The 25,830-nt window shown below is 36.1% G+C and overlaps 4 protein-coding genes across 5 annotated transcripts in view; 1 reads left to right on the forward strand and 3 right to left on the reverse strand.

The window, feature by feature from the left end:
- Nucleotides 1-25,830, forward strand: part of LOC134647819 (dual specificity calcium/calmodulin-dependent 3',5'-cyclic nucleotide phosphodiesterase 1) — a 253,094-nt gene that overhangs the window by 68,446 nt on the left and 158,818 nt on the right. The gene's annotated exons all lie outside the window — the stretch shown is intronic.
- LOC134647782 (maltase A1-like) overlaps nucleotides 1-25,830 on the reverse strand; it is a 108,387-nt gene that overhangs the window by 15,348 nt on the left and 67,209 nt on the right. The window contains exons 1-3 of one of the 2 annotated variants that reach the window (XM_063502092.1): nucleotides 10,573-10,762; nucleotides 10,318-10,497; nucleotides 10,056-10,213 (exon numbers count right to left, since the gene is read on the reverse strand). The exons of the other annotated variant lie outside the window; for it this stretch is intronic. Of the exons in view, the coding sequence (XP_063358162.1) occupies nucleotides 10,056-10,213; nucleotides 10,318-10,497; nucleotides 10,573-10,747 (513 nt within the window). The 5' untranslated portion in view covers nucleotides 10,748-10,762. Of the gene's footprint in view, nucleotides 1-10,055; nucleotides 10,214-10,317; nucleotides 10,498-10,572; nucleotides 10,763-25,830 lie in introns of those variants that run through there. 2 annotated transcript variants of the gene reach the window in all.
- LOC134648415 (maltase A1-like) lies at nucleotides 3,334-6,739 on the reverse strand. Its single transcript, XM_063502936.1, has 9 exons — nucleotides 6,574-6,739; nucleotides 6,286-6,465; nucleotides 5,969-6,126; nucleotides 5,292-5,873; nucleotides 5,104-5,211; nucleotides 4,859-5,009; nucleotides 3,917-4,112; nucleotides 3,653-3,790; nucleotides 3,334-3,446 (listed from the first exon to the last, which is right to left on the reverse strand). Exons 1-9 carry the CDS (start codon nucleotides 6,608-6,610, stop codon nucleotides 3,380-3,382), a joined length of 1,617 nt encoding a protein of 538 aa, XP_063359006.1. The 5' UTR covers nucleotides 6,611-6,739; the 3' UTR covers nucleotides 3,334-3,379.
- On the reverse strand, nucleotides 12,257-16,891 carry LOC134647785 (maltase 2-like). Its single transcript, XM_063502095.1, has 11 exons — nucleotides 16,707-16,891; nucleotides 16,358-16,537; nucleotides 15,632-15,789; nucleotides 15,200-15,325; nucleotides 14,732-14,988; nucleotides 14,230-14,431; nucleotides 13,784-13,891; nucleotides 13,557-13,707; nucleotides 13,060-13,255; nucleotides 12,542-12,679; nucleotides 12,257-12,383 (listed from the first exon to the last, which is right to left on the reverse strand). Exons 1-11 carry the CDS (start codon nucleotides 16,861-16,863, stop codon nucleotides 12,314-12,316), a joined length of 1,743 nt encoding a protein of 580 aa, XP_063358165.1. The 5' UTR covers nucleotides 16,864-16,891; the 3' UTR covers nucleotides 12,257-12,313.

Here is a 25,830-nt window from a genome sequence, read left to right on the forward strand (position 1 = left end):
ATATAATTGCATTTAAATTCCTTTCTTTCGTTAAATTACTTCGCCTTTTTGTAATCTCCGTATTTGAATTGTGAACTTCCACGGCAACACAACTACTACAGTACTTTCCCGCTTGCCGTTGGTGTTCACAAAGGCTTATGGACCGTTTCTAACGCATAGTCTGATGGCGCGTTCCAGGGTCCAATGTCCAGAGTGACTTTTGTTGGCTTCCTGCTTGCCGCCCGCTTGCCGTTTTGCTACTGGCGTGCTTCTGGCCCTTTCCCCGACTCAGCGCCACGCAGTTCTGAGCTGCGCTGAACTCAGCGCCGATCAGAAAAACGGCGCCTACCACCTCGGCACCGTCAGGGGCGTACTTCGGCTGCAAATGATTAGCGGAATCCGATCCTAATAAGTTTTAGCGGGAACCACGACATTTTACCCGCTTTACCATCTGAGCTAGTTGTGGTAATAAATATTATGTACCGTTCTTCTGCCTACTCATTTATAATTTCCCATACCTAACGGGACACCTAGTAGGTTAGAACGCTCCCAGAACGCGACAATGTACATAGGTACAGTTTGAGCAACTAAGTAATTCCTACTTCGACACAACTTGTGTCGAAGTGGGAATTACTTAAAGGTAATAATTGACATTTATTAAATTTTTAATTTATTTAATACCACAAGAACGGTTACAGTATACCAATTACACAAATACCAATTACAGTTGCTACTAATAGTCATAAAGTGGATGCATTACTGTGACAGCATCTGCAGTGCTGGTCCGAATCGAACTTCTTCAAACAAAAACGTCACTTTTGACACTGACACATCTAATTCATATCGTTTCTAGATCTATTAACCTTTTGGACGCCAATGACCGATATATCTGCACCGTAGGTTCAACGCCAAAGACCGATTAATCGGTCACAGACCATAGAGCCACATCGACCTACGTGCATCTGCATATACATAAAGTTCAACTTCAGTTTTGACACTTCAATGATGTGGCGTCTGAGTGACAGCTTTTGTGTTTGACACGGCGTGGAAAAGGTTAACACATTCAGTGCCGAAAACCCGACTATTGGGTATTTTATGATTTCGTTCCCAGGCCGGACGACCCGATAGTCGGGATCGTGGTACTACAGCTTTATATGACGAAATGTTTGTGGCCCGGCGCGGATGTCTTGTTGGCTGGGTGGCAATGAATGTGTTAATTGACGTATCTTAAAGTGCGAATCGGGCAGTGCATTATCTGCAGCTGCATTTACATTCCGACGTTATCGGTTGTGGGTGACTGCCGGCCGCCCGCCGCAGCCTTACAAAGGTGTGTTACGAATATATTTGGTGGTCACTTTCTTTAATTTGTTGTCCTGACGCTTCGAACGTTCTTCGTCGTAGGCAGGCTGGCAAGGAATGTCAGCTTCTAGCTGCGAAGTATTGTAGGTAGCTTCTCTTCTTCTCAGTCAGATACTCTTGTCAGAGCAGTCGTGGTCATTGGGGTAGGTAGCTTAATGTATGCCAAACCCACTTTTTCTTAAAGTTCGATACTCTACAACTTAAACGAATAAGTATTTTTGGCATTGGACCTCAGTAACCTAAAAGTTGTATTTGGATTATCTCTATTTTAAGGCTCTATTTTAATCTCTATCAGAGATTAAATATTATTCAATAGATGTAGATCTTTAGTATCTTTACATTATGATTTCGCTCCATGATATTAATGAATGTCGCCTGATCATTTCAAATAGCAATTTCATTCATAAAATGAAACGCTTGCGATACTGTTACGACTGTGGCTGTACAAGTATACAAGATGTCCCAAAAAATTAATGCCAAGAAAGATAAAATTACCCAGTATGTTTTATTTTTTTAAGCGCCCTTGAAGTTGTGAACATACTGGGTAATTTTATCTTTCTTGGCATTATTTTTTTTTTATTCCATTCAAAGATCTAACGATAGTAAATGTTACCATACTGAATTAGCCTATCTATCAGCTTAGCACACAAAAAAAATCAAGCATCTACCGCAATAATTCACGTCACCATAAATAAAAATCTCATCGTACTCAGCGATAGGTGAAAAATTAAAAAAAATCATAACTCCGAAAATACGAAAAATCGCGGAACATACATGGGGGTGATTCAGATAGCCCTCTAGGTCCTCTACCTCCCAGCTTCAGTATATCACTACTTCTTGGGACACCCTGTATAGATTCACATTGCACTTTCCCGATAGCGAAAGCCATAAAAGTTAAACTAGCGCATTAATATGCAAATCGGGTTTATTCGTAGTAATTTCAGTTTAACATTGCAACTATTATTGGATTTACATGTGATTAAATTATTGCTGATTCGCTTTTATTGTTACCTAAATTAGATCGTACATTTTGAAAATCAATTACGGACAATATGTATGTCGTAGTCCGATCGTATAATTCGCCGCATTACATTACGGCTAGCCGTTTTACAAAACAGAGGCGTTTTGAAATGCGGCGGTTCGACGATTAGCCGGATTGTCATTGCGATACGTTCTTCAATAAGGCGGCCTACGTTTAGCCGCATCGTATCTACTATTTAGATTGTAGAGTGACCAGTTCTTTCGGTCGCCTACGTAACCGGAGTTTGACAATGTTTGCAATTTAATTTATTTTTAGCATGATCCCACCGCACTACATGTGTTTCTTTTCCAAAATATTTCCTTTACAACTTTAATAGACGGAGCCCCGCTGCGGGGCTCCTATTTCTGGGCGGTTTGCCCTTCGGGCATCTGAAGCTACCTAACGAACCTAACCTACTTACCCACCTACGCTTTTTTCCCCAAAGTGTAATGTTTTCACGGACGTCTCACTAAATCAATAGGTAGGTAGGTTAGGTTCGTTAAGTAGCTTCAGATGCCCGAAAGGCCAACGCTAAGCGGGGCTCCGTCTAGTTAATATGCGAAGGAAATGATTTTTTGAAAAGAAACAGTCCGACGAACTCCAGATTTGATGGACACCCCAGCGTTTTTCATAGTTTGTTGTTGTTATGCCAGGCAGCGCCACGAGTGTTAAAAATGGGAACTAAAAACTGTCAAAGCGGCGGCTAATGACTCGCTGTATTACATTACGGCTAGCCGTGTTGAAGAACGTATGGCGCCGAATACATTCCGGCGGATTTTCATTCAGCCGCATTCAATCCGGCTAATCGTCGAACCGCCGCATTTCAAAACGCCTCTGTTTTGTAAAACGGCTAGCCGTTATGTAATACGGCGGATTATACGATCCGACTGCGACATGTATATTATGTTACATCATAAATGCTATTTGAGAGTTCATTTATTTAAATAACTTATTATATCTACTTGTAATATCATGAATACAAAACGTTTTTATTGCAAATATTTTAAATGTATTTTCTTCTTATCTAATTTTTAGCACCAAGGATTCTCTTCCGACTACTTTCACGTTGGTTGCTTCTAAAATGTCCCTGAAAATGGCAAAAAGATATCATACATATCCAAAAACACCTTAGCGTTTTCTTATATTTTGAGTCAGTTACAATAAACTGGTACGTTAATGATTTTAATATACTTAAAAAAGATATATTATATCATTCCCATTCATATTATTTATCTTTTATGAATCTACTAATTTACGATTTTATGTAGTTAGGTAAGTTTATGAAGCACTAACCCATTGTTTTTTTGTGAGTGATCATTGGCTATAACAACCTTAAGATCACCAACGACGTTCTCGAAGTAACTTAAGTCAACTGTGTAGACCTCATCTCTAAAGTTGACAACAATCACGAAGATCTCACCATCGTGCCATCTAAAACAAGGTTAATCAGAATATTTTGTTTTGCCAATAATTTAATTTTTGATACAAGCTTGTATCGCTCAAATAAAGCCTAGATTTTGTAAAAAACGAAGCAATAATTTAATATTGTAACATTACCTTCTGAATGCAAACACATCGTCGTTCAAAGCAATCGATTCGAATCTTCCATATCTAAATGCGGGTTCTCTACGAAGACGAGCAAGTTTCTTGTAAATATTCAGATGTGACCGCTCAATTCCACGCTGCGCCTCAACGTTCAGGTTTTCATAGCCTTCTGCGACTGGTAGCCATGTCTTGTTTGCAGTGGAGAAACCTTCAAAAAAGTTTCAGTTCCTTAGTGTTGCTTTGACAATATACAAAGTATACAATATGTAGCTTATTAGGAAAGCTGGATAGATACAATAGACCGGCCAACCTCCGGCGATTACCCAATGAACCTCAGTTTAAAGTCCCTAAAACAAATAATGAATATGGCAATAGAGTCTGGAATGCATACTTACCTACTATTCTAAACAACTTTCCTAATAGAGTATTACTAGATATAAGTAATAAACCTAATAAGATTAAATATATAATAAAAAAAGAACTGAATTTCATAGTACAAGAATAATTAATAAATAAGTAAGCACATAGATATAATACATATACACATAAACATATATAAATACATAATTATAATAAATATTATTAGAACTTAAGACTAGGGAATAAGTCCCCGCTCTACCTAGTTAATAAAATCTTAAATATTAAAGATTGTAACTAGGTTTTAGAAATTGTAATTCTATTATTATTTGAAATAAACAGATTTAATAATAAAAACAAATTCTGCATAATAATTAAAGTAAACAGTAAGTAAAATCGAACTCTTTATTTGTTTCGATTTTCTGTCAAACTGTACACTTTAAAAAATATTGACGATATTTATTGAAGCATAAACACACACACATTCGTTTTAAGATCGAGTAGAACAAGGAGAGAGGCCTTCGACCAACAGTGGGACACCAGAATAGGCTAGAAAAAATATTTATTCTAGCTTAATTATTATGTTTGTATTCATACCAGCGTTTTTGCCAGAGTTCCACTGAAATGGAGTTCTGTTTGGATCTCGAGAATATCTCCAGTAATTTATTGGATCGTCAGAATTGCAGCCGCCTGGGTCCACTGTGTCCTCCCAGCTGACATAACCGTCTATCATGCCGATTTCTTCACCCTACAATATAAATAGCGATTTTTTAATATTATATGACAAATTTTAATAATATTTGTAGTGGTTTTAAGTAACACTATAATAATAGTTGCCTTACCATATATGTTACACTTATTCCTGGGAGCAACATTGACAGCATATTCATTGCATCTACTAACTTTGTACTGAATCTAGACGCAACTCTACTTTGATCATGGTTTCCAATCTAAAATTCCAAATTAATATTGTTACTTTATTTGTTATTACGTCATGAGATCATCCATTCATTTTAAATGAAAAACTTACCACCCAGTTAGCCAGTTTATCAATAGGTTTATAAGTTAAATATTTATCAATAGCATATTTGATGTCATTAGCAGTAGATCTTCCATTAACATCAGTTATTAGTGCGAAATTAAAGGGAATATGAGCTCCACTGCGGCCACCATCACCGAAGTACTTCATTGTATCATGCGGCGTTGAATATACTTCAATCATCATTACTCTACTAAATCCATCTTTTGCATGGTATTCGTCGTAAATATCACGCCATTGATACACCATATCGTAAGACTCAGGCTGGTTCTTCGTATAAATGTGATTCAGATAAGCATGATTTAATGGATCATCAAGGCTTTTACCAGACAATGGTTCATCAGGATACTTCCCACCATGTTTCTCCTTGTCTACTTCAAACAGATGGTTGATAGCTCCTACTCTAAATCCTGCTATACCCTTGTCAATCCAGAAGCGAATAATATTCTTCATTTCCTCAACTACGTTAGGATTCCGGTAGTTAAAATCTGGCTGAGCAGTGGTGATCTGATGGAGGTAATATTTACCAGTCTCTTCTCTGTATTCCCAAGCGCTTTTGCGAAAGACACTAATCTGGGAAAATTTTGTAACTAATAATATACCCTATACGTATGGTATTATTCTATTTACATCTGATTCATGGATTTTTCAAATAATATAATATTTACCCAATTATTTGGTGGATGTAGTTTGCCGTTTTCATCAACTACTCCATCTTCCCATACAAAGTAATCGAAATATTTCTTATCGCCTTCAAGAGCCATTTGAAACCATAAACTTTCATTGCTGCCGTGACTTGGTGCCAGGTCTAAGATGATCTTAATATCTTATAAAAAATAATGAATATTAGAAAAGCATAATATTTCATCAATTTAAAAAAAAACTGGTTTTGATACAGCGGTAATTTACAGAGAAAATTTCAACTAATTAAATGTTTTAAGAATGAGTGAATACTACTAATATAATGATGTATATTGTATCTTACCAATTTCTTTTGCTTTGAACATAAGTTTGTTAAAATCTTCCATAGTACCGTACTCATCATGGATAGTATAGAAATCAGATATATCATATCCAAAATCGTACATAGGTGATTTAAAGAAGGGTGAAATCCATACGGCATCAACACCTAGCTCCTTTATGTATTCCAATTTAGATGTGATTCCTTCAGTAAACAAACAATATGATTTAGGTACAAAAAAATGTATAGGTATATTATTTTAGTAATTTTTTTGTTACCTCATTATCAGATGATACAGAATTAATGACATACCATTAAGATCACCTATTCCATCTCCATCAGTATCCATAAATGATCTTGGACAGATCTGGTAAAAAATAGTTTTCTCCCACCAATCTAACTCCTTTTTTGAACTTGTTTGATCAATAAATAATAACGGTAAATAGGTAACTAACAATAAAGGTAAAAAGAAAATTTCCTTCATCCTATAATTTTAAGGAGAAAGAACGTAGTTACACTGAGTTTACTCTCGTATCGTGACGATTTATATCTACTACGATACTACTCCAGGCATTATTGACGTTTATTATCAAGATTAAGATAATGTCACTTAAATTCTTGAAGCATTGCAGGCAAACTAAATTATAAACTAATTTTTTGTTTGAATGAAGAGAAATGTACACGAGTTTACAAGAATAAGTCTAAGCTAACTCTGAATCAACTTGGCAAGCGATAAATTGCAAATGCACCACCATACCTTATCTCGTTAAAATAATAATATCTTGCGTATACTGAATTCATTACCTACTTATAAATGTCGCATTTAAATAAAATATTGAACAAACAAGTTTGTTCCTATTTAATAATCTATCTATCTATCTATCTAATCTAATACCTTTAAACTAGCAATTCTTGTTTATTTATATATTTATTTATATATATATTTCGGGGATCTCGGAAACGGCTCTAACGATTTCGATGAAATTTGCTATATGGGGGTTTTCGGGGGCGAAAAATCGATCTAGCTAGGTCTTATCTCTAGGAAAACGCGCATTTTCGAGTTTTTATATGTTCTCCGAGCGAAGCTCGGTCACCCAGATATTAGAGGATTAAATCGCGTTCAACGTACTTAAATGATTACTTATGTAAGTTGAAAATAATAGTAGTTTTTATATTTTATAGTTCTTTTATTTCTTAACAAACAAGTAAATAAATAAAATGTTATTAAAAAATTCGTTTATTACAATCATGACCATAATAATAATTATTTCATTCTGAGGACAAGCGCTTCGTAACCAGCAATGGGCACTGCATTTGGTTTAAATTTATCCCTGCAACAAAATATATATGAAAAAATGAGTGTTTAAATACAAATAAAATCAATTTATTACCTACAAGTATATAAAATAAAAACAAATGTTCGAAGAATATTTTTTATAACAAGAGAGTACAGACTGCCTAGACAGATTCCACTTCTAGTCAGTAACGATCATTAAATTAACTTTGGAACAATCTCGATCTCACGTAATAACAATGAATTAATGAAACTTTCCGAGACGAAAACTTGGAAAATTTCAATAACAAAGTTTGAGGAGCGATGACCAAGTGATAACGTCGCATAAGTTGTCTACTCATTAATGAAATTGTATTGTAATCACTCGCAATAACTAAATTTATATACAAATGGAAGAAATGAAGTTCCACGTGTATTCCGCGATAATTACGATACTTAGGTAGCTTCAGTACCTAATACCCAGCGTTAATATTGCACATCGGAATTTCGGATTCGTAGAGCATTATCACTTTCTCTCTTGTTGTCTCCAATTGTCATTTTCTAAAGAGCGATGTGCAATATTTATCGCCGGGCACTTTACCTTTGTATCTTGTATTCATCACATAATTTTCATGATGGTATTTACTACTCACCCTTCGTTTTTCTTCGACTCTATGCTGCTAACCATAACTACGAGGTTCTTTTCCACGTCTTCAAAGTACGTTAGATCCAATACATAGTCTGAGTCTTTTGTGTTCACGACTACGATGTAGATTTCGTTGTTATACCATCTGTAAAATAAGGCATGTTAAACAAACATATTTTATACAAAAATATAAAGACGAATGTATCTTTTAATTATAATAAATCCATGTATTACATAACTGAAAGACAAAATCGTACAAAGTGGCACATTTTCAAGTTTAAAATAGGTATTTGAGTAAATCTCTTGAGATTGTGCTGAAGTATAAAAACAATGATATTATTTTTGAAAGTTAAGACAAATTTTAGGTCACCTTCTGAAAGCTAAGACATCCTGGTTCAAAGCTAGTGACTCGTAGCGTCCATATCTGAATACAGGGTTCTGTCGTAAAGCAGCCAGAGCCTGGTAGACCTTCAGATGAGACCTCACAGCTGCTCTTTGCACTTCCACATTCAACGTCTCATAACCTTCGGCTACTGGTAACCAGGTCTTGTCAGCAGTGGAAAAGCCTGAATTAAGATAACAAGATTTCATTAAACAGCAGTGTAGTCTGGACAAATGTCAAACTTGTTTTGCATGCACAGTTAGATATTGAATATGGATTCCCTACACTTACCTGCATTTTTCTCAGCGCTCCATTGGAATGGAGTCCTCTCAGGGTCTCTGGACCACTTCTCGTAGTTGATAGGATCATTAGGATTGCATCCAGCAGGGTCAACAGTGTCCTCCCAGCTAACATAGCCATCAACAAGACCAAGTTCTTCACCCTGCAATAGTTTGTGGTATTAATAAAAAACATTTCAATAACTTTTATGCAGGAAATCTTAAAATGACAAGTTACCATATATGTTACTCCCACTCCAGGCAGAAGCAAGATGATCATGTTAAGACCATCGACCAACTCGGGATGATATCTGCTTGCCATACGGTTGTTATCATGATTTCCAATCTGAAAATATAGTGCAATATTTAAATTTAGTGGTCCAATTATGTACCTATAAATAATTCGTGGAAATAATTAGATGCTTGAATAGGTAAAGTGTAACTTACCACCCAGTTAGCGTCTTTGTCAATAGGCTTGTACGTCAAAAAATTATCGATAGCTCTTTTGATATCATTTGCAGATGATGACCCATCAACATCCGTAATTAGATCGAAGTTAAAGGGTATTTGAGCTCCCTCTCTATCCCCTTCTCCGTAATACTTTACAACATCTTGAATCTTAGCGTACACTTCAGTCATCATTATTCTGGTCACTCCATTCTTAGCCTTATATTCGTCAAGAATATCTCTCCAATCATAAACAACGTAATAAGTTTCATTTTGGTCCTTTGTAAAAATATGGTCGAGCGAATCATGATCATTTAAAGCAACTCCATAAGCTCCTGACAGTGGCTCATCGGGATATTTGCCACCCCATAAATTTTTATCGACCTCAAACAGGCAATTCACAGCATCAACTCTGAACCCGGCAACTCCTTTTTCGATCCAAAAACGGATAACGTTCTGAAATAAAAGTAACACTTTTCTAATTACTAGTTCTTAGAATTAAATTACAGTGATTTTGTTTAGGTACTTATTATTTTCTTACATTCATCTCTTCGACGACATCAGGGTTTCTGTAGTTGAGATCAGGTTGGCCCACTACGAATTGATGCAGGTAATATTTTCCAACTTCTTCCTTGTATTCCCAGGCGCTATCGTGGAAGTGGCTTAGCTGAAATCAATATTACATATTAATTAAAACGTTATATTTAGTCATTTGATTTGTCTAGTTTATTTGTTATTTATAGATGTAAATATGATATGTTTACCTACCCAGTTATTTGGTGGTTGCATGTTTCCATCCTCATCAATAACACCATCTTCCCAAATATAGTAATTATAGTATTTTTCATCACCTTGCAGAGCTTTTTGAAACCATTCACTTTCATTGGACGAGTGGTTAGGCACGAGATCTAATACAACTTTTATTCCTATAAAAAAAGGTTTGTTTTAAGAAATGTTGTGAACTATTTAATATATGTATGTCGCTATATTTATTTATTAAATAATAAGCTGTAATTATTACGTCATATACCTAATACTTCAGCTTTTGCAGTAAGGGCTTGAAAGTCCTCCATGGTACCATATTCGTCGTGAACAGCGTAAAAGTCAGAGATGTCGTATCCAAAGTCGTACATGGGAGACTGGAACATAGGTGATAACCAAATAGCTCCAACACCAATTTCTTTGATATATTCCAGTTTTGATGTGATACCTAAAAAAGAAATTAATAAAATTAAATCAAAAAATAAATCACAACTAAGAATTTGTATAACTTTAATCATCATACCGTTTAGATCACCGATGCCATCACCATCACTGTCAGCGAACGACCGGGGATAGATTTGATAAAAAATAGTTTTCTGCCACCAATCTTGTTCTGGTGCTTCTGGTTCGTGTTTTCTATCAACTGCATTGCTAGCACAAAGAGCCACCAAAAGGGGCAACAAAAATATTGCCCTCATTTTTTAAATACTTTTGGGAACAAAACGGATGATTAACTGTTTAGTTACTGTTTCGTGTGTGTCTTATATAGTTGCTCAATAGTAGAACCCCCCTGAAGTGCTTCATAATCTCTGCTGTATCTTTTATCATTGACACCTTGGGCTGTGTCGTGATAACATTTTCAAAATACCCGGCTTCGGTGACTTGGTAAACAAAATCTACGTACAAACGTTTTATATAACGTGATGGGGCATATTTCTTTACGCTATACGATTTGATTTTCATTTTATCACTCAGATAAATGTGGCAATATCAAGTACTTCTGTTAAGTTTGGATTACAGTGACAGCATAGATCAATCATATGCATTTCTCTAAAAATGTAGGTACCTATTTTGCAATGACATCCATGTAAATAATTAAATATTTATTGTTCGCAATATAAATATACGTAAATAACTACTTAGTGGCCCTGTTAGGTACCTGTAGACATCGCTATACGCTTCATATGCTTAAAAAAATTAAATATAAAAATATATTACTTACTTCGTTTAGTCATTATCACAGCAAACTCACAATGATCTTAAGTGCCGTATTACCTATATAATATGGCACTTAAGTCTTCCACCATTTTGAACTTAAAATTTTCTTAAAAAACGAAACAACAGAATAAAATCTATCTAACTACGAAACCTGCTCACAAAATTTCACGAGTATCGGTCGAGGAATGTCACCTGCAGAGGAAAACATCAGTACATAAGATACGAAAGCATTTTTGCTTAAGCTGAAACAAAGACCTACGCTAACGCTCGGTTAAATAAGTATGTCATATTCTGTCGTTGTCTATATTTGCACAGAACGAATTCAACAAAAAATACTTAAAATATTAGTTTTAGCTTTAGTTTTTAAGTTTATACCTATTAATAATACTATGGATCAATGATCTGAAATAAACGATTTTTTTTTATCATTACAAAAACAATATTCACAAAATAAAATCCCATTTATTCGCAGTCAAATAGTTTTATCTTCACCGTTTAGGATATTACATATAAGATTTTATTTTAACGTTTTAATAACGTGAAGTTGTAGACAAAAAACGGTATTTGAAACTTTCGCGTTTTGATCACATATTAACTCACATCCACCACGACTAGTGAAACCTGTGTTGAAACGTCGGTAAATAAATAAATTCGCGATAGACCCGTCTATAAATGCGAGTTCAAAAACTACTACTAAATAAAATACTACTGCAAGTAATGGTACGGTCGCCATCAGATATATCGGAGCTGCTGAGGTGCTCAAAAATATTTCAACACGTATCTAACGCCTTGACAATAGAGGCGTGTTCAGATATATGTGAACACCTTGGTCACTCCGATATTTCTAAGGCTGCTAATATCAGTAAATAATCTTAAAGCAAATAATTGAAATACTTTATCATAATTAATAAGATCCCGATCCGGCGCTTCGTTCTTGAATATCTTAATGATACCTAAAATGCAATAATTTTAGACACTTTAAGGGTCAGACATAGTATTATGAATTCTTAATTTATATTTGGAATAATCATCATTGTTTTACAAATTTAAGACATCATCCGTAGGACCAAAGCTTCATCCCCAGCTAAATCCACGTAATTTGCATTAAGGTGATCACTGAAAGAAAAAGAAATTTTTGATAACCAAAGATGATTCTTTTTATCAATAGACCTAATAAAGTACAAACTTATTTATTATCCTTATATAGACTAACTGATGCTCTTTAATGTTAATTATCATCTGATAGACACTTGATATTTTATACATTTACTCACTTAATAGACCTGGATGACAGTACACTGCTAGCTTCGACCTCCATTTGTCCGAAAACTAGATCAAAAATTGTTAAATTGACAACATTGATAGACCGTCCAAGATTCATGACTACAACGTAAGTATCATCCTGGTACCATCTGTAAAAATAATATTCGATTCAATTACTTAGGTCCTCTGAGAACTTGTATCGATAATAATATTGGCATATAAAATATACTGTTGGCCGAAAACATACAATCCAAAGAATGGGACACCACCTCATTTTTTACGGTTTTAATGCTGTGATGGATGGATGGTCATAATTCATTCCTGTGAAACCCCTGACAAGCCAGATCTAATTATGAAAATTATTTCTTTAAAATCTTTTTGAAGTCATGTTTATGATTCATTGTTTTTCCGTATTGCACTTAACAGATAAGTGTCGACATTGTCAGGAAACTCCCCAAGCGTAGTTGTTAACATGAAGAGTATATCATGAGATTACCGAATTTAATCACTCTGATAGCTGATAACCAACCTCTTGAATCCGAACACGTCGCGGCTGAGTGCCTGGCTCTCAAACCGGCCGGCACGGAAGGCCGGACGTTTACGAAGGATTGAGAGAGTCTTGTAGACCAAGTAATGGGACTGAGCTGCTGATCGCTGGTCCTCAACGTTAAGGGTCTCATAACCATCGGCTATTGGTAGCCAAGTCTCATGGCCTTTGGTGAATCCTAAATCAATAAAAAATGTATAAGACTTTTAACACCACCAACCACGTTTCATTTGATTTTAATTTATGCTTAACTACAAAAAGGTCGAAAAGTTCACGAACAAAAATTATTCAGTGGCCCCAAGTTATCTTGCACAAAAAATACGAGCAAGCCCATAACTATTTGAAGTCCATTATAAGCAAAGAAGTTCAAAAGGGCCAATTTGTTCCAAACTTGAAATGTATTTATTAGACGTGTATTGTAAAAAAAATGATACTAGGTATACTACAACATAGTGTTACAAAATAAAACATAAAAGTACCAGCTTTACGCTCGGAGCTCCATTGATACGGCGTGCGGGCACCATCCCTGTTAACCTCACCGAAGTTAATAGGATCGTCCGTATTGCAAGCAAGGGGGTCTTTAGTTTCTACCCAAGCCACATTCCCATTCGGCATCCCTATTTCTTCCCCCTAAAAGATAAAACGTAGAAATTAAGTAAACATGAAACCTTTTTTTTCTCCTGGAAGTAGATTTCTGTGTAATTACCATATATGATATCGCGACCCCGGGAAGCAAGAGAACGAGCATGTTAAAGGCATCCACTAGCTCCGGTCTCAAGCGCGTGGCTACTCTTGCTTTGTCCTGATTACCACTCTGAAATAAGTAATTATATTTATACTTTTACAGTAATAATTAAGTCCAACAAAAAAAAACAGCAAACTAAACGGGGGTTCAAGTTAAACACAGTAAACATAATTATGTTAACTATGTTTAAGTGTTACAAAAGAAGCTTCAAACAAATCGGTAGCTTGATTTTGTTTGAAAAGTTAACATTTTTTGTATGTTAATGGAATGGCGAATGCTTAAACATATCTCAATATGAAACCTGCGCTACGGTCCGAATTTGAGAACACCAGTCGAGTCTACAGGTAGGAATTATATTATCATGCTGACTCTGAGGCGTGTACAACGTTGAAAAATTACCAACTTACCATCCAGTTGGCTGGTTTATTTTGCGGTTTGTACGACATCCACCGGTCAATGATAAATTTCAAATCCCTTGCGTCAGATTCTTTACGGAAATCCTCTATGAGAGCAAAGTTTACCGGAACCTGGGATCCAAAATTATTGCCTTCTCCGTAATATCTCACCAAGTTCTTTATGTTTGCCGGCGAGGATTCTGTCAACAGTACCCTGTACGCAAACATGGTGAATTAAACTACTTATATTTGACTAATTGTGGCTTTCCATTACAGAATGGTCCTTATGCTTCAAGTGCAATAAGGTCCTTTTTATCTGCAATTATAACATGTCATAGAAGTTTGAAAAACCGACAGAATGGCGATTACGCTCGATCATCGCCGAACAGGGCAACTTTAGGCAATTAAGCCTTCCACACGATCGTGATCGCCTGTATGATCGCCATGATCTGTACTTGACTCTGAAAATATGGCTTAAAGTTAAAAAAACAACTCGAGTAATTAATGATAATACCTTGTAACATTATCCCTCAAAGTTATGCTGTCGAAAACCTCTCTAAACTGCGATACTACGTCATATGATTCTTGCAAGTCTTTAGTATAGATGTGGTTTAGATATTTATAGTCATGTTCTTTAAGCCCCACTTTGCCTGATTTGGGTTCGTCAGGATAACGTCCACCAAAATTATCCTTGTCAACTTCAAACAAATGATTCACGGAACTCATCTTCATCCCGGCTACACCTTTTTCTAGCCAAAATTTTATTATATTCTGTAAAAATCCGATAAATTAAGCATTTTTATTTTAAATAATAGTGTGACTAATTTTAATTCTTTGTTTTTAAATTGTTAATTTGAAGATCATTGTTAAAAAAGTGTGTTTAACCCACATAGTGTCAAAACTCTTTTTTAACTTAATTTATTTGAAAAAGAAGTTGCATTGTAGAAGAAACGCATTTTTCTTGTTTATATATTTTTTTTACCTTCAACTCATCAACAACGACAGGGTTTCGGAAGTTCAGATCTGGCTGATGTTTCGCGAACTGATGCAGATAATACTGGGCTCTGTTTGGCACGTATTCCCAAGCACTTTTCCTGAACATGCTTATCTTAACAAACAATCAGAATAATTAAGAACTCTCTCTATCTGGCCTTTGGTAAAGAATAGAAAAACAGTTCAGTATCTTACATTAGATTAATTACGAAACTGAGTAAAGACGAATATTTTCATTTTGTAAAAACGGTTTGGTAAACTTATTTCCTTACTCATTAGGCCCACTTTGACTAAATACTCAAAAAGACATTTCATACAGACAAACATGGTCGCATACATTATGGTAATTCCTACACTAGATAAGCATAGATAAGTATAGAAATCTAAATATAGTTTATCAATCAAGTCAAACAAAACATACCCAGTTATTGGGAGGACGACGTTGGCCGACGCTGTCTATATGACCTTCCGCCCAGACATACCAGTCGAAGTAATACTCGTCTCTGTTAACTGCCCTCTGGAACCAGTCACTTTCGTTGCTGGTATGGTTAGGGACAAAGTCTAAGAGGACCTTAATATCTGGAAATTGTGTAATAAATTATTGTGTTTGTATAATCACAAAAAAGGAGACCGAAAGGAGAATCTCAAGCGGCGGGTGTATCTGTAGGTATCTCAAGCTGTGTTCTGACGTACGTATGTTGCATTAGTTATAATATTAGCATCTGGACGATCTAACCTCAGCAGACGAACTTCCACCTGTTTGGGTGTCAAAAACTGTTTTTTTTTTATTAGCAATTATATGCTGCTGTGTAAAAACGGCACTCTCAAATAAGACTTTAATTTGCTGTCTCCTTGATTGTGTGTGGTCGTTAGGCATATCTAGTGAGGACGGTTTTTGAAATGGAACCACATTGTCAATATTCTGGTTATGACAAGGAATACACACATACAATATTTTTTTCCGAGGGGCTACGGTATGAGGTTCTTCAAAATAGAGTATCTAGGTTTTTAAAGGGTCGGCAAGGCGCATGTATCCCTGTAGTTACAGGCGTCCATAGGCTACGGTGACTGCTTACCATCAGGCGTGCCGTATGCTTGCTTGCCACCCACGTGGTATAAGAAAAATGTGCAATAATAAAAAACTAACTCATTTTATGTGCTTCTCTCAAAAGCTCTTCAAAGTCGTCGATGGATCCGTAGTCGGAATGTATAGAGTAGTAGTCGGACACGTCGAACCCAAAGTCGTTTTGTGGAGACTTGAAGATTGGGGACAGACATATCGCGTCAATATTCAATTCCCTTAGGTGCTCCAAGCGGGATATAATGCCTGTAATTAATTGTTATTAGTTGAGGTTCATATTTTATGGCTGTGAAAGTGGGTGTAGGTATTACAAAGTAAGTAATTCAGTATAAATAATCAGTGTTGCTGCATAATTTACAAATCCGTACAGAACTCTCTACATTAGGTGTCAAATTCAAAGTGTATTGAAGTGTACCTCTAATATCACCGATCCCATCGCCATCTGTGTCGAGAAACGAGCGGACGTAGATCTGGTATATGAGGGCAGTCTCCCACCAGTCTTGCTTGAATGCGACTTCTTGACCGCCGCGAACGACCGATATGGTCGCCACGAGAATTACCAGTTGCCACATGCTGCGTATAGGAATCAAGCTAAAGGGATTTAAACAAAATATTTCTGTGTAGAAACGAAAAAAAAAACAGCCTGTAATAAGTTTTTGGCTAAAATTTCATTTTTGGTACAAGCTTTTATCGCTGACTGTACTTTTCTTACGACAGACAACTAATACTCATCGAGACAATTCTGAAAACCCCTAACACAATTAGGTTGCGTTATTTCATCACAGAGTTCCTATGGCCACCTCCTGTCTCCATCATCAGATCAGCTCGATGGTACCATAATATTGCATTGTCACCCGACTAAAGGGACCCACTGATTACCAGTCCGCCGGACGATATTGGCCTGTCAGTTGTTCGGAGCTGTCAACTTTTCGTTCTAACAACTGACAGGCCGATATCGGCCGGCGGACTGTTAATCAGTTTACATGTGTATGCAAAATTTCAGCTCAATCGGAAACCGGGAAGTGGATCAAATTTAACTTGCAAGTTTTGATTACAGACCGACAGACAGACAACGGGACAGGTGACTAAATAAAAGCTTGTAAAATTAGCAAGCGTTTCTTATTCTAGTGAATAAACTTGATAGGAAGCGAAGTTGACTGTTCTAGTTTATTTTATCCAACACCATATTGACTTCTCTTAAATTATCAGGTTAAAAAACTAGCTGGAGTTAAAAGTCATTAAATGAGAAATTTTGAGATATTTATGAAAACAACATAGAAAATAAATTAGGTAGGTACAGTCCGTGTTTATAATATAAAAAATTACGTTTATCATTAGTAATTGAAAAAAATAAAACCTTAAAGCATTCCTGCTTTCAACCGTTTTTAGAAAAATATGCTTTTACACAAAAAAAAAGACTTATTTTAATATAATGCACTTGCACTTCTTTGCCACTGTGATTGATTTCGCAGTCCATCTCCTCTTTATATAGACTGACATTGCTTGTTTTAATAACAGGCATAAGTTTAATAACAGTTATTATATCGCATTGTACTTTTGCTGCATAAAAACAATTGAGATTTCAATACGACGATTCTCATAACTTGAACTACATTTGTATGGAAACGCGGTTTCGGGGCGGTCGGCTGTCGTCCTTACTACAACGATCTTTCACCTCAGTCCAAAAGCTAGTCGTAAATAATTGAGGAGTGTATGAAAAAATAAAAGTTACTTAATTTTGTTCTGTATCAGTTGATATCATTAACAAATTGTCTTTTTTTTTCAGGTAAGCTGATTTTGCCACTATTTTTAAGGCGCCTATACGTAAGTAATATGAGGTAAGTAGCGAATTGTTGCCAGTGATTATTTTATTATGAGTTAAGAATTTGGTGCAATTGAGAGCAATCGTAATGTTACGAAAGGTACGCGCAATCAAACAAAGAAGAAAGTAATAGTATTTTATGCAACCGTTGTTTAACAGAGGTCAAAAAAGGCGAGTGGCGTGAGTAACAATTTGAGGCGAAGCCGAAAAGTCTTAATAAAGACGCCACGAGTATTTTTTGACCCAGTTAAACAACGTTGCATACAATACTTTTTCTACGACCAAGCACTATTACTTTGAAATAAAATTGTAAATTTAACAAATATTTTTCATTCAAGAAGTAGCAAAGAATGGTGGGTACGAGCGGTAAACGAATGAATAGAATAAAAAAACATGTTTATGGTTCACTCATCGACAATTAAAATTAGGTTGGTAGGTTGGTTTCATACAATATTTTTAAGTGGTGATTACACGAAGTATCGTAAAAGTGTCAAAAAGATACTGCGTGTATGCACAAATACTTTTTTGGAGAACAGAATAAAGACTTCGCTTGACAACTATAAGATAAGATAGGGGTGTGCACGACCCTTTAAATGACAAATGAAAGTACGGGAGTAGAAAAAACATATTTTCAAAGTCCGATGGAAAAAAGAGTATTATAAGTTCATCACGTTTATCTGTATGTAACTAACTAAATGTAGCGTTTACTGTCTACAAGCATTGTAGCTCCCAACGAAAAATCATTTTGAGTAAGTTTATATGAATTAAAAGTGTTGTCTGTTGAGATATTTTTCAAATAACTAGATTGTAATTTTGTTGGGGGTTTCTAAAGTTAAAGGTTTATCAAACATTTATAATAATCCCACCGCTTGACATGTAAAACTCTAATACTCGACATTACATTTCCATTTCAAGTTCATCCTTGTAAAACCACGCTTACACAATCTTCCGGACACCCCAAACCACATCAAACTACCCTCGGCTGATTACCACTCCGGGCCAGAAAGGGTCACGGAATGTAGCCCTTTTGTTTTTATAAAATATTTTGTACTATTACGCTAGGCTTTTTAGGATGCTCCATATATTACCCGCCTCTTTCCGAAATTGGATCTCTTTAACCCGATTCTGCTAGTGCTTGACTTAAATATAAAAAGATGTATGTGTGGGTCATAGAAGATTTGTTTGACTTTACATTGATTATATTTTTTCTTTCCCAAAAAGAATTAACAGCTGTGTAAAATTATGTCTGAAAGGGACTGCTCTTTAGTGATAAAGTTGACCGTTGTATAACCTTAGTCTGTGTAATCAATTTCAATGATATCAGCTGTTATTTGAAGTGGGCAATAATGTGTGACTGTATTGTATTCAAGACAATAGCTCTTAAGTGTAATGGGTAGTCAGCTAAAGAGAGAGGTGACCCCCTGCATAGACTGATTGTATGTACCTCTCTCTGCAGCTGACTGTATATAGTATTAAATGACAGCCTTTTCTGTAAGCCATGCTGACTTTTTGTTACCAGAATCCCAGATCCCAGTTCAGGTATCTTTAAGATTATTGAAATAAACAACGACTTACAGCTATAACTTTTCTGTTCTTTATTTTTATCAATCGAAATTATTTCCGATAGAGTGATGTCAATTATTTACAGAATATTTAAAAAGTAAGACCGTGCTGGTGTAGCTAGAGGTACTGACAATTTTATCAAAATAAATAAACATTTTCCTTTCCTCAACGCAAATACAGACTTAAACAAGCAAAGCTAACGACTGTGACCTTTGAGACAAGAATATTTTATTCAATGCACTAACATTTTGCAGCACCTAAGTAATACAATAATGTTACCTTTTACGAGTATTCAACAGGGTTGTCACACTTGTCATGTTCGTTTTCAATCAAATCTAATTATTCTTGTTCGAGAGGATAACTGGTAAGTGAATTTGGAAATGTATTTAGTGATAACCTTTTTGTGGTATTTATTGTATTGTTTATGTATTTATAGATATTAAAGATGGTTCAAGTAGAAAAGCATTTCTTAGATAAGAACTATCGCAAACAACTGAAAAACCCATTCAAGTTTCTAAAATTATTCATGCTGTTCCAGAATTATTAATTTCACCATCAGCCTATACTTCTGAGTCATCATTTCTCTTGCCCTTGTCCCATTCATTTGGGGTCGGCGCAGCATGTCTTTCTCTCTTCCATACCTCTCTGTCACCCGTCATAATCATTCACTTGCGTTCGTTTCATATCATCTCTCACACAGTCCATCCATCTTTTCCCCGGTTTTCCTCTCCTTTTGTACTTCCCTCCACATTCATTCGTAATACCTTTCTCGTCACATGACTTTCATCCCTCCGCATCACATGCCCATACTACGCTAGGCGGTTTGCCCTTACTTTTTCTGTTATGGGTGCAACTTTTATGCTTCCTCTTATTTACTCATTCCTTATCCTATCCATTCTCGTCACGCCACACATCCACCTTAACATTCTCATCTCCACTACATGCAATCTCTTTTCATCCGTCACCTTTAGGGGCCAACACTCTGATCCATACATGACGACCGACGAGCCTATCCTTCAGAGTGTCATTAATATATTACTTAGAGTTTGAGCTCTATACATTCAGTGCTAAAGTTAAAATTTGTCTGAAAAAGATGACGTCACCGGGCCCCAGGTGGCTCTAGTCAATTCCTAGTAGTGACAAGTCTTTATAGGTTAGATATGATTTTCTTTTCCAGCGACCAAACGGTCAAATATTAAACAACATTTCGTACCTACATAGGTAAGTGCTAGGTCCTGTTATCTTATACTATCAGATGAGACTAGGTTGGCCAGTTGGTGATGTACTTAAGCACAGCCGCCCTGTGGCAGCCCTATTAAGCTTTGCTTATCAGTGTTATTTTAGTATTTCCATTGTCGCTATAATGAGGGTTGGAGGAACAACCAGTCATGCCAATAAAATACTGTATTTTTAGAGGAAACTAGCAAAAGGCATTCCATTGTAGTGTATAATATTGAAGTTAGTGGTAAATATAGGAACACGCACTAAACACTAGGTAATACTTAAATGTGTAAGAATATGAGAAGGACGGCCACACATATATACTCTCGCGGCCGATTTCGACCACGGCGACTGTTTCAACTCCGCTGCTGAAGACGTTCATGTGCCCGCGTGTGGCTTGCGTAGCCGATCTTATTAACAAAGACCCGTGCACACAACGGGCAGGTAAGGACACCATTGTTGTAATTATACCTAATAGCCGCTGGCGGTCGGGGACGGCCACACATACCCGTATGCCACACTTACCAGTATTGTGTTATCGTAAAATGATCGTATTTTATATTGTTATGTGAAGTTGGTTCTTTTGTTGTCAATGATTATTTTAAAGTAACTTTTTTCTCGTTTATTATTGCCACAGGAACCTTTTATATAAACGCTCGTTAAGAGTAGGCCCTCTTAAGATGTCTTGCAAACGATGTTGGCGTCGTTATACTGACGTCATACACTTCGAGCGACGTCATTGTGATGCAAACAAGGCTTGATGACATTTATGGAAACATTTCAACGGCCGTAAAACCACTTGAAACGGGTCGCTTTGAATTTCATACAAGTGAATAAATAAAAAATAGCCGACAGCGTAAATATTTACTTATAAAAATAACTTTACATGCGTCATTCATAAACGCGCTCAATTAGTTATTAATCGTTTGTCTTAATCTGTTATTTTTAATACCGTAAAGGCATTTTATGACTTTATCACGAATATTCGTTTCTGTGTAATGGATGCTAGGTATGTATGCATAAAAGTATGTATTTATTTATACAAGTACGTTCAGCGCCTCTAGTACTCAATAGTGTTATTATATCCTCTATTTATATTTTCATTTATTTTAAGAACGATTATACGAGTAAACTGTCATTCTATGGAACTTGTTAACTATGTAAACTGCCAGCCTATTATGGATAGCTTTATCCATCTTTATCCACGTGATAAAATAACTGTCACTGTTTAACACCGTGGGAAAGAAAGTGACGGACACCGTTTTATCACGCTGTCACGTAGACAAGAACGAGCATCATATCCGTACAGAAGTCACTAGTAAATTCATCATTCAGAGACAATTTCAATATGGCGGTTTGTTCACATAGTAAGCAAGTTCCATAGAATGACATTTTAGTAGGTATTTTTCTTCGGTGCATCGCCCCTTGGTTGGGGTTCAACTTTAAATATAGCCCAATAACTTTTGCATATCTAAAAAAATTCAGTCACAGACTCGTAAAAGTACACCGAAATAGTATTACGTTACGTCCATCAATCCATTACGGGATGTCACACGATGGATTTAACGCCTTTGTACACTGGTTCACGAGCAAATTGAATGACGCTAAATGCGACCTCAGCTGAGGGCTTCGAGCGACACAGAGAACGATAAAAAATGTAGACTGGGTAAGTATAAGGTAAACGTACTAGTGCTCGACATGCTAATGCCCAATAGATGGCACCCTGCTGTCACCTCTATTAAAGATAACTTAAGTTTCAAGATGACAAGTACTGGGACCGCGTCGAGCACCAGTACGTTTACCTTAATTGTCCGTTATTACAGCAGCAAGCGAGAGTATTACGTAAGTATAAGGATGAAGTTTTGGCAGATTGGGATCATTTTACACGTGGGTAAGTACTGTTTGATTTAGATGAATTAAGGAACAAAATTCTAATTAGTAAACTGGTAATTTTCATTGAAAAGAGTATTTTATTTTGTAGCACGTTAGTAACTAACTCACTTGATCCGGTTGGTTTAGGTAAATATTGGAGCTAACACAAATTTATAATTGGTTTAAGAGTGGGCTAACACGAAATTTCATAGTCTGTTCGGAAAGAGAAGAGTCGTGGAATGTATTGGGCCCCTACATTCCACGACTCTTCTCTTTCCGCACAGACCCTATATGGAAAAGAAACTCGTAAGAAAGAACCGTGACTCAATTATCTAGTTTTCTAGTACATTACTGCAGACGCCGGGTAAGAAGGGCTTGCCGGAGGAGTATTAGGTATAGCCGGCCGACCGTAGGGAGGCCGGATAGTGATACGCAGCCGGCAAGACCTTTTCACGGCTAGGCATGTATAGTGCTTTTCTCAAACATGCAATGAAATAAAAAAATACACCACTCAAAAAAACAAATTTATAATCTTTATAATAAAAATCCAACTTCACAACAAAAGTTTTTTAATTTTCCTTCCAATCCCGCCATAATTGATTTTTTTTACGGAAGTCGTCCGTATTTCGCGTGTGTAGTGTTCGAATAGACCTTATTAGGGCCATTATACACAATCTGATAATAAGAATCTCAAGTTCTATAAATAAAATAAATGCAGAGGATTTTAAATATTGTCTATGGTCTCTGGTGACTTACGTATAGACAAAATTTTAAATTTATTCATCAACACATTGAATCATACAAATTCGTATTCTTAATATCAGTACGTTCGTGTATAACAGGCGTTAACACGGATATTTTGGTCCGATAACCATTCATTCACCAAAAATATAATTCGGCTGTTTAGTCTGTTCATGGACACAGACCCCATGTTTACATTATAATTTAAAAAAAATTACTTCCCGGCCTAGGCCTTAAATTTCGTATGAAATTCCTTTACAGTTCTCTGGAGTTGCTCCGCCCTAAACGTGATACTTCGAAACCTGATATAACGCCCGAAGCGACGACATTTCATTGCATGTTTGAGAAAATTAATTTTAATCGTATCTATGTTGTTACCCTGTAGTAAACCATAACATTATGGGATACATGTATCAAGAAGTATGATTTCATTACCAGTCTTCATGATTTACTTGTCACCGGTTGAAGGGTTCAAGTTGTCTTTTACGGCTTGCTTATCCAGGTCACTGGGACACGAAATATGAGGATTATTTCTTTTTAAGATTTGGCTGAGAAAACTTGGTTTTAGCAATATATAATCGTCAGTTGTTGATTTTTTTTTTCCTTTTTGACATAAAAAAGGCCTTTATCGGCGGTAATTTAGATACACTAGTTTCAAGTTTTTAAAAGCAACTGTACCTACTACGATCTCAAGCAAAAATGGCCCATAAAAGCTAATTATTTTAAGTTTTTGCTCAATTTGGCGGATGCATGGCCGTACCCTCAGATTAGTTATAAGACTTATAAGCAGCACTGTATTTGTGGAAATTCTGAAGGTGTTTGTCTGTAGCAGGTTTTTGCAAAACCAATTTTCCATATACTTACCACCCGCCTAATATAAGTCATATTCGTAATATTTACCCGACTGCGTCCGAAGGAGGGTTTTTGTTTCAACAAGTTCCAACGTTCATATCAAATCATCACACACGTGTAAAAAGCTAATGTGGCAGTCAAATTAACTTCTTCTTTCAAGTGGTTACCACGCAATTACGTTAGAGCAGGGTCGCATTATCCGCAACTCCTGCCTTTGGGGATTACAGCGGTTCGCTTTATGGTAATTGGCTTGGACCTTATAGAAAAGGATTAAGGGAGATTGTTGTTTGGCTGGATTACGGTGTGTTAGGATTACCAGCTACCGATCGATTCTATTGACCGATGTTTCAACATAACCATAAATGTTATCATCGAAATTCGAAAGTAATAGTAAGAGTACCTACATAAGTACCTAATTAATTCTTACGTGAAATAGGACTGACTTTGGTATTTTAGCCTAATGGGTTTATTTAAAAAGAAAATGTTAAAAATGTTTAATAAATAAATAAGAAGTACTACTTAATATTAATACGCCGCGCGCCGTCTTCAAAATGTCTTATTTAGGTACTTACTCGTATCTTGACTTGATGGTAATTTGTGATATGTATCGCTGGAGTAACACGTTAGAGGATCTGCGCAGGACCTAGAAAAGTGGCGCGTCTTGTGCCGGAGTCCAAGTCTCATTTTGGGTACCTGAGCCATCGGAGTGAATAAATAAGTAATTAATCACATTTGTCCATTTCACTTATTTACCAATTCAAATAAGCAAGGTGTCTAGCAAAATCGCCAGCCTGCGTGAGCCCTAAGCAACAGTCAGACGAGCTTAAATTATAATATTTAAAACCTTCGCGTTTTGAACACATATTAACTCACATTTATAGACGGGTCTAACGCGAAATTTATTCAATTACCTTTATATACCGACGTTTCGACACAGGTTTGTGAGTGTTGCATGTCGGACTATTGACAATAATTAACATTATGTGTAGTGGGTGGTTTGAAAAATGTGATGTCTACCCCAAACTTTTTCATACACTTTTCGTCGGGTAGTTGCACAAATCTCTGTTTTGACATTTTGCTGGGACATGTTGGCCGCGACCATGACCAGTGAAACCTGTGTCGAAACGTCGATATATAAAGGTAATTGAATAAATTTCGCGTTAGACCCGTCTATAAGTGTGAGTTAATATGAGCTTTATACAGTGTGTGGCCTATAACGCGGGAGAATAATTAAAACGTAGATTCTACTCCTCAAACTAGACAATGTTTGTTCAGCAACTTTTAAAAATAACTTGTGGTTTGTATTTTAAAACACTTTAAAATTTAATCGAACACGCAATGTATCACGAAATTGATTATGCCTGTACGGTGACAAGACTGACGGGCGATGTCAATTAGACGGAATTTAAAGTACATTGAAAATATTATTTAGTTTGTTTGAAAAAGGGACAATTTTAAGACTACATAA

Source organism: Cydia amplana, chromosome 5, assembly GCF_948474715.1.
Source record: "Cydia amplana chromosome 5, ilCydAmpl1.1, whole genome shotgun sequence".
Taxonomy (NCBI): domain Eukaryota; kingdom Metazoa; phylum Arthropoda; class Insecta; order Lepidoptera; family Tortricidae; genus Cydia; species Cydia amplana.

Excerpts from the sequence above, each read along its gene's own strand:
- LOC134648415 (XM_063502936.1), bottom strand. The coding sequence starts at position 6,610 with ATGGATACTGATGGAGATGGAATAGGTGATCTTAATG. Across the intron at positions 5,874-5,968 it reads TACATCCACCAAATAATTGG|ATTAGTGTCTTTCGCAAAAG; the intron begins GTAAATATTATA and ends AAATTTTCCCAG. Across the intron at positions 3,447-3,652 it reads CACTCACAAAAAAACAATGG|GGACATTTTAGAAGCAACCA; the intron begins GTTAGTGCTTCA and ends TGCCATTTTCAG.
- LOC134647785 (XM_063502095.1), bottom strand. The coding sequence starts at position 16,863 with ATGTGGCAACTGGTAATTCTCGTGGCGACCATATCGGTCGTTCGCGGC. Across the intron at positions 14,989-15,199 it reads TCGTTGTTGATGAGTTGAAG|AATATAATAAAATTTTGGCT; the intron begins GTAAAAAAAATA and ends GGATTTTTACAG. Across the intron at positions 14,432-14,731 it reads TTGAGGGATAATGTTACAAG|GGTACTGTTGACAGAATCCT; the intron begins GTATTATCATTA and ends GTTTGCGTACAG.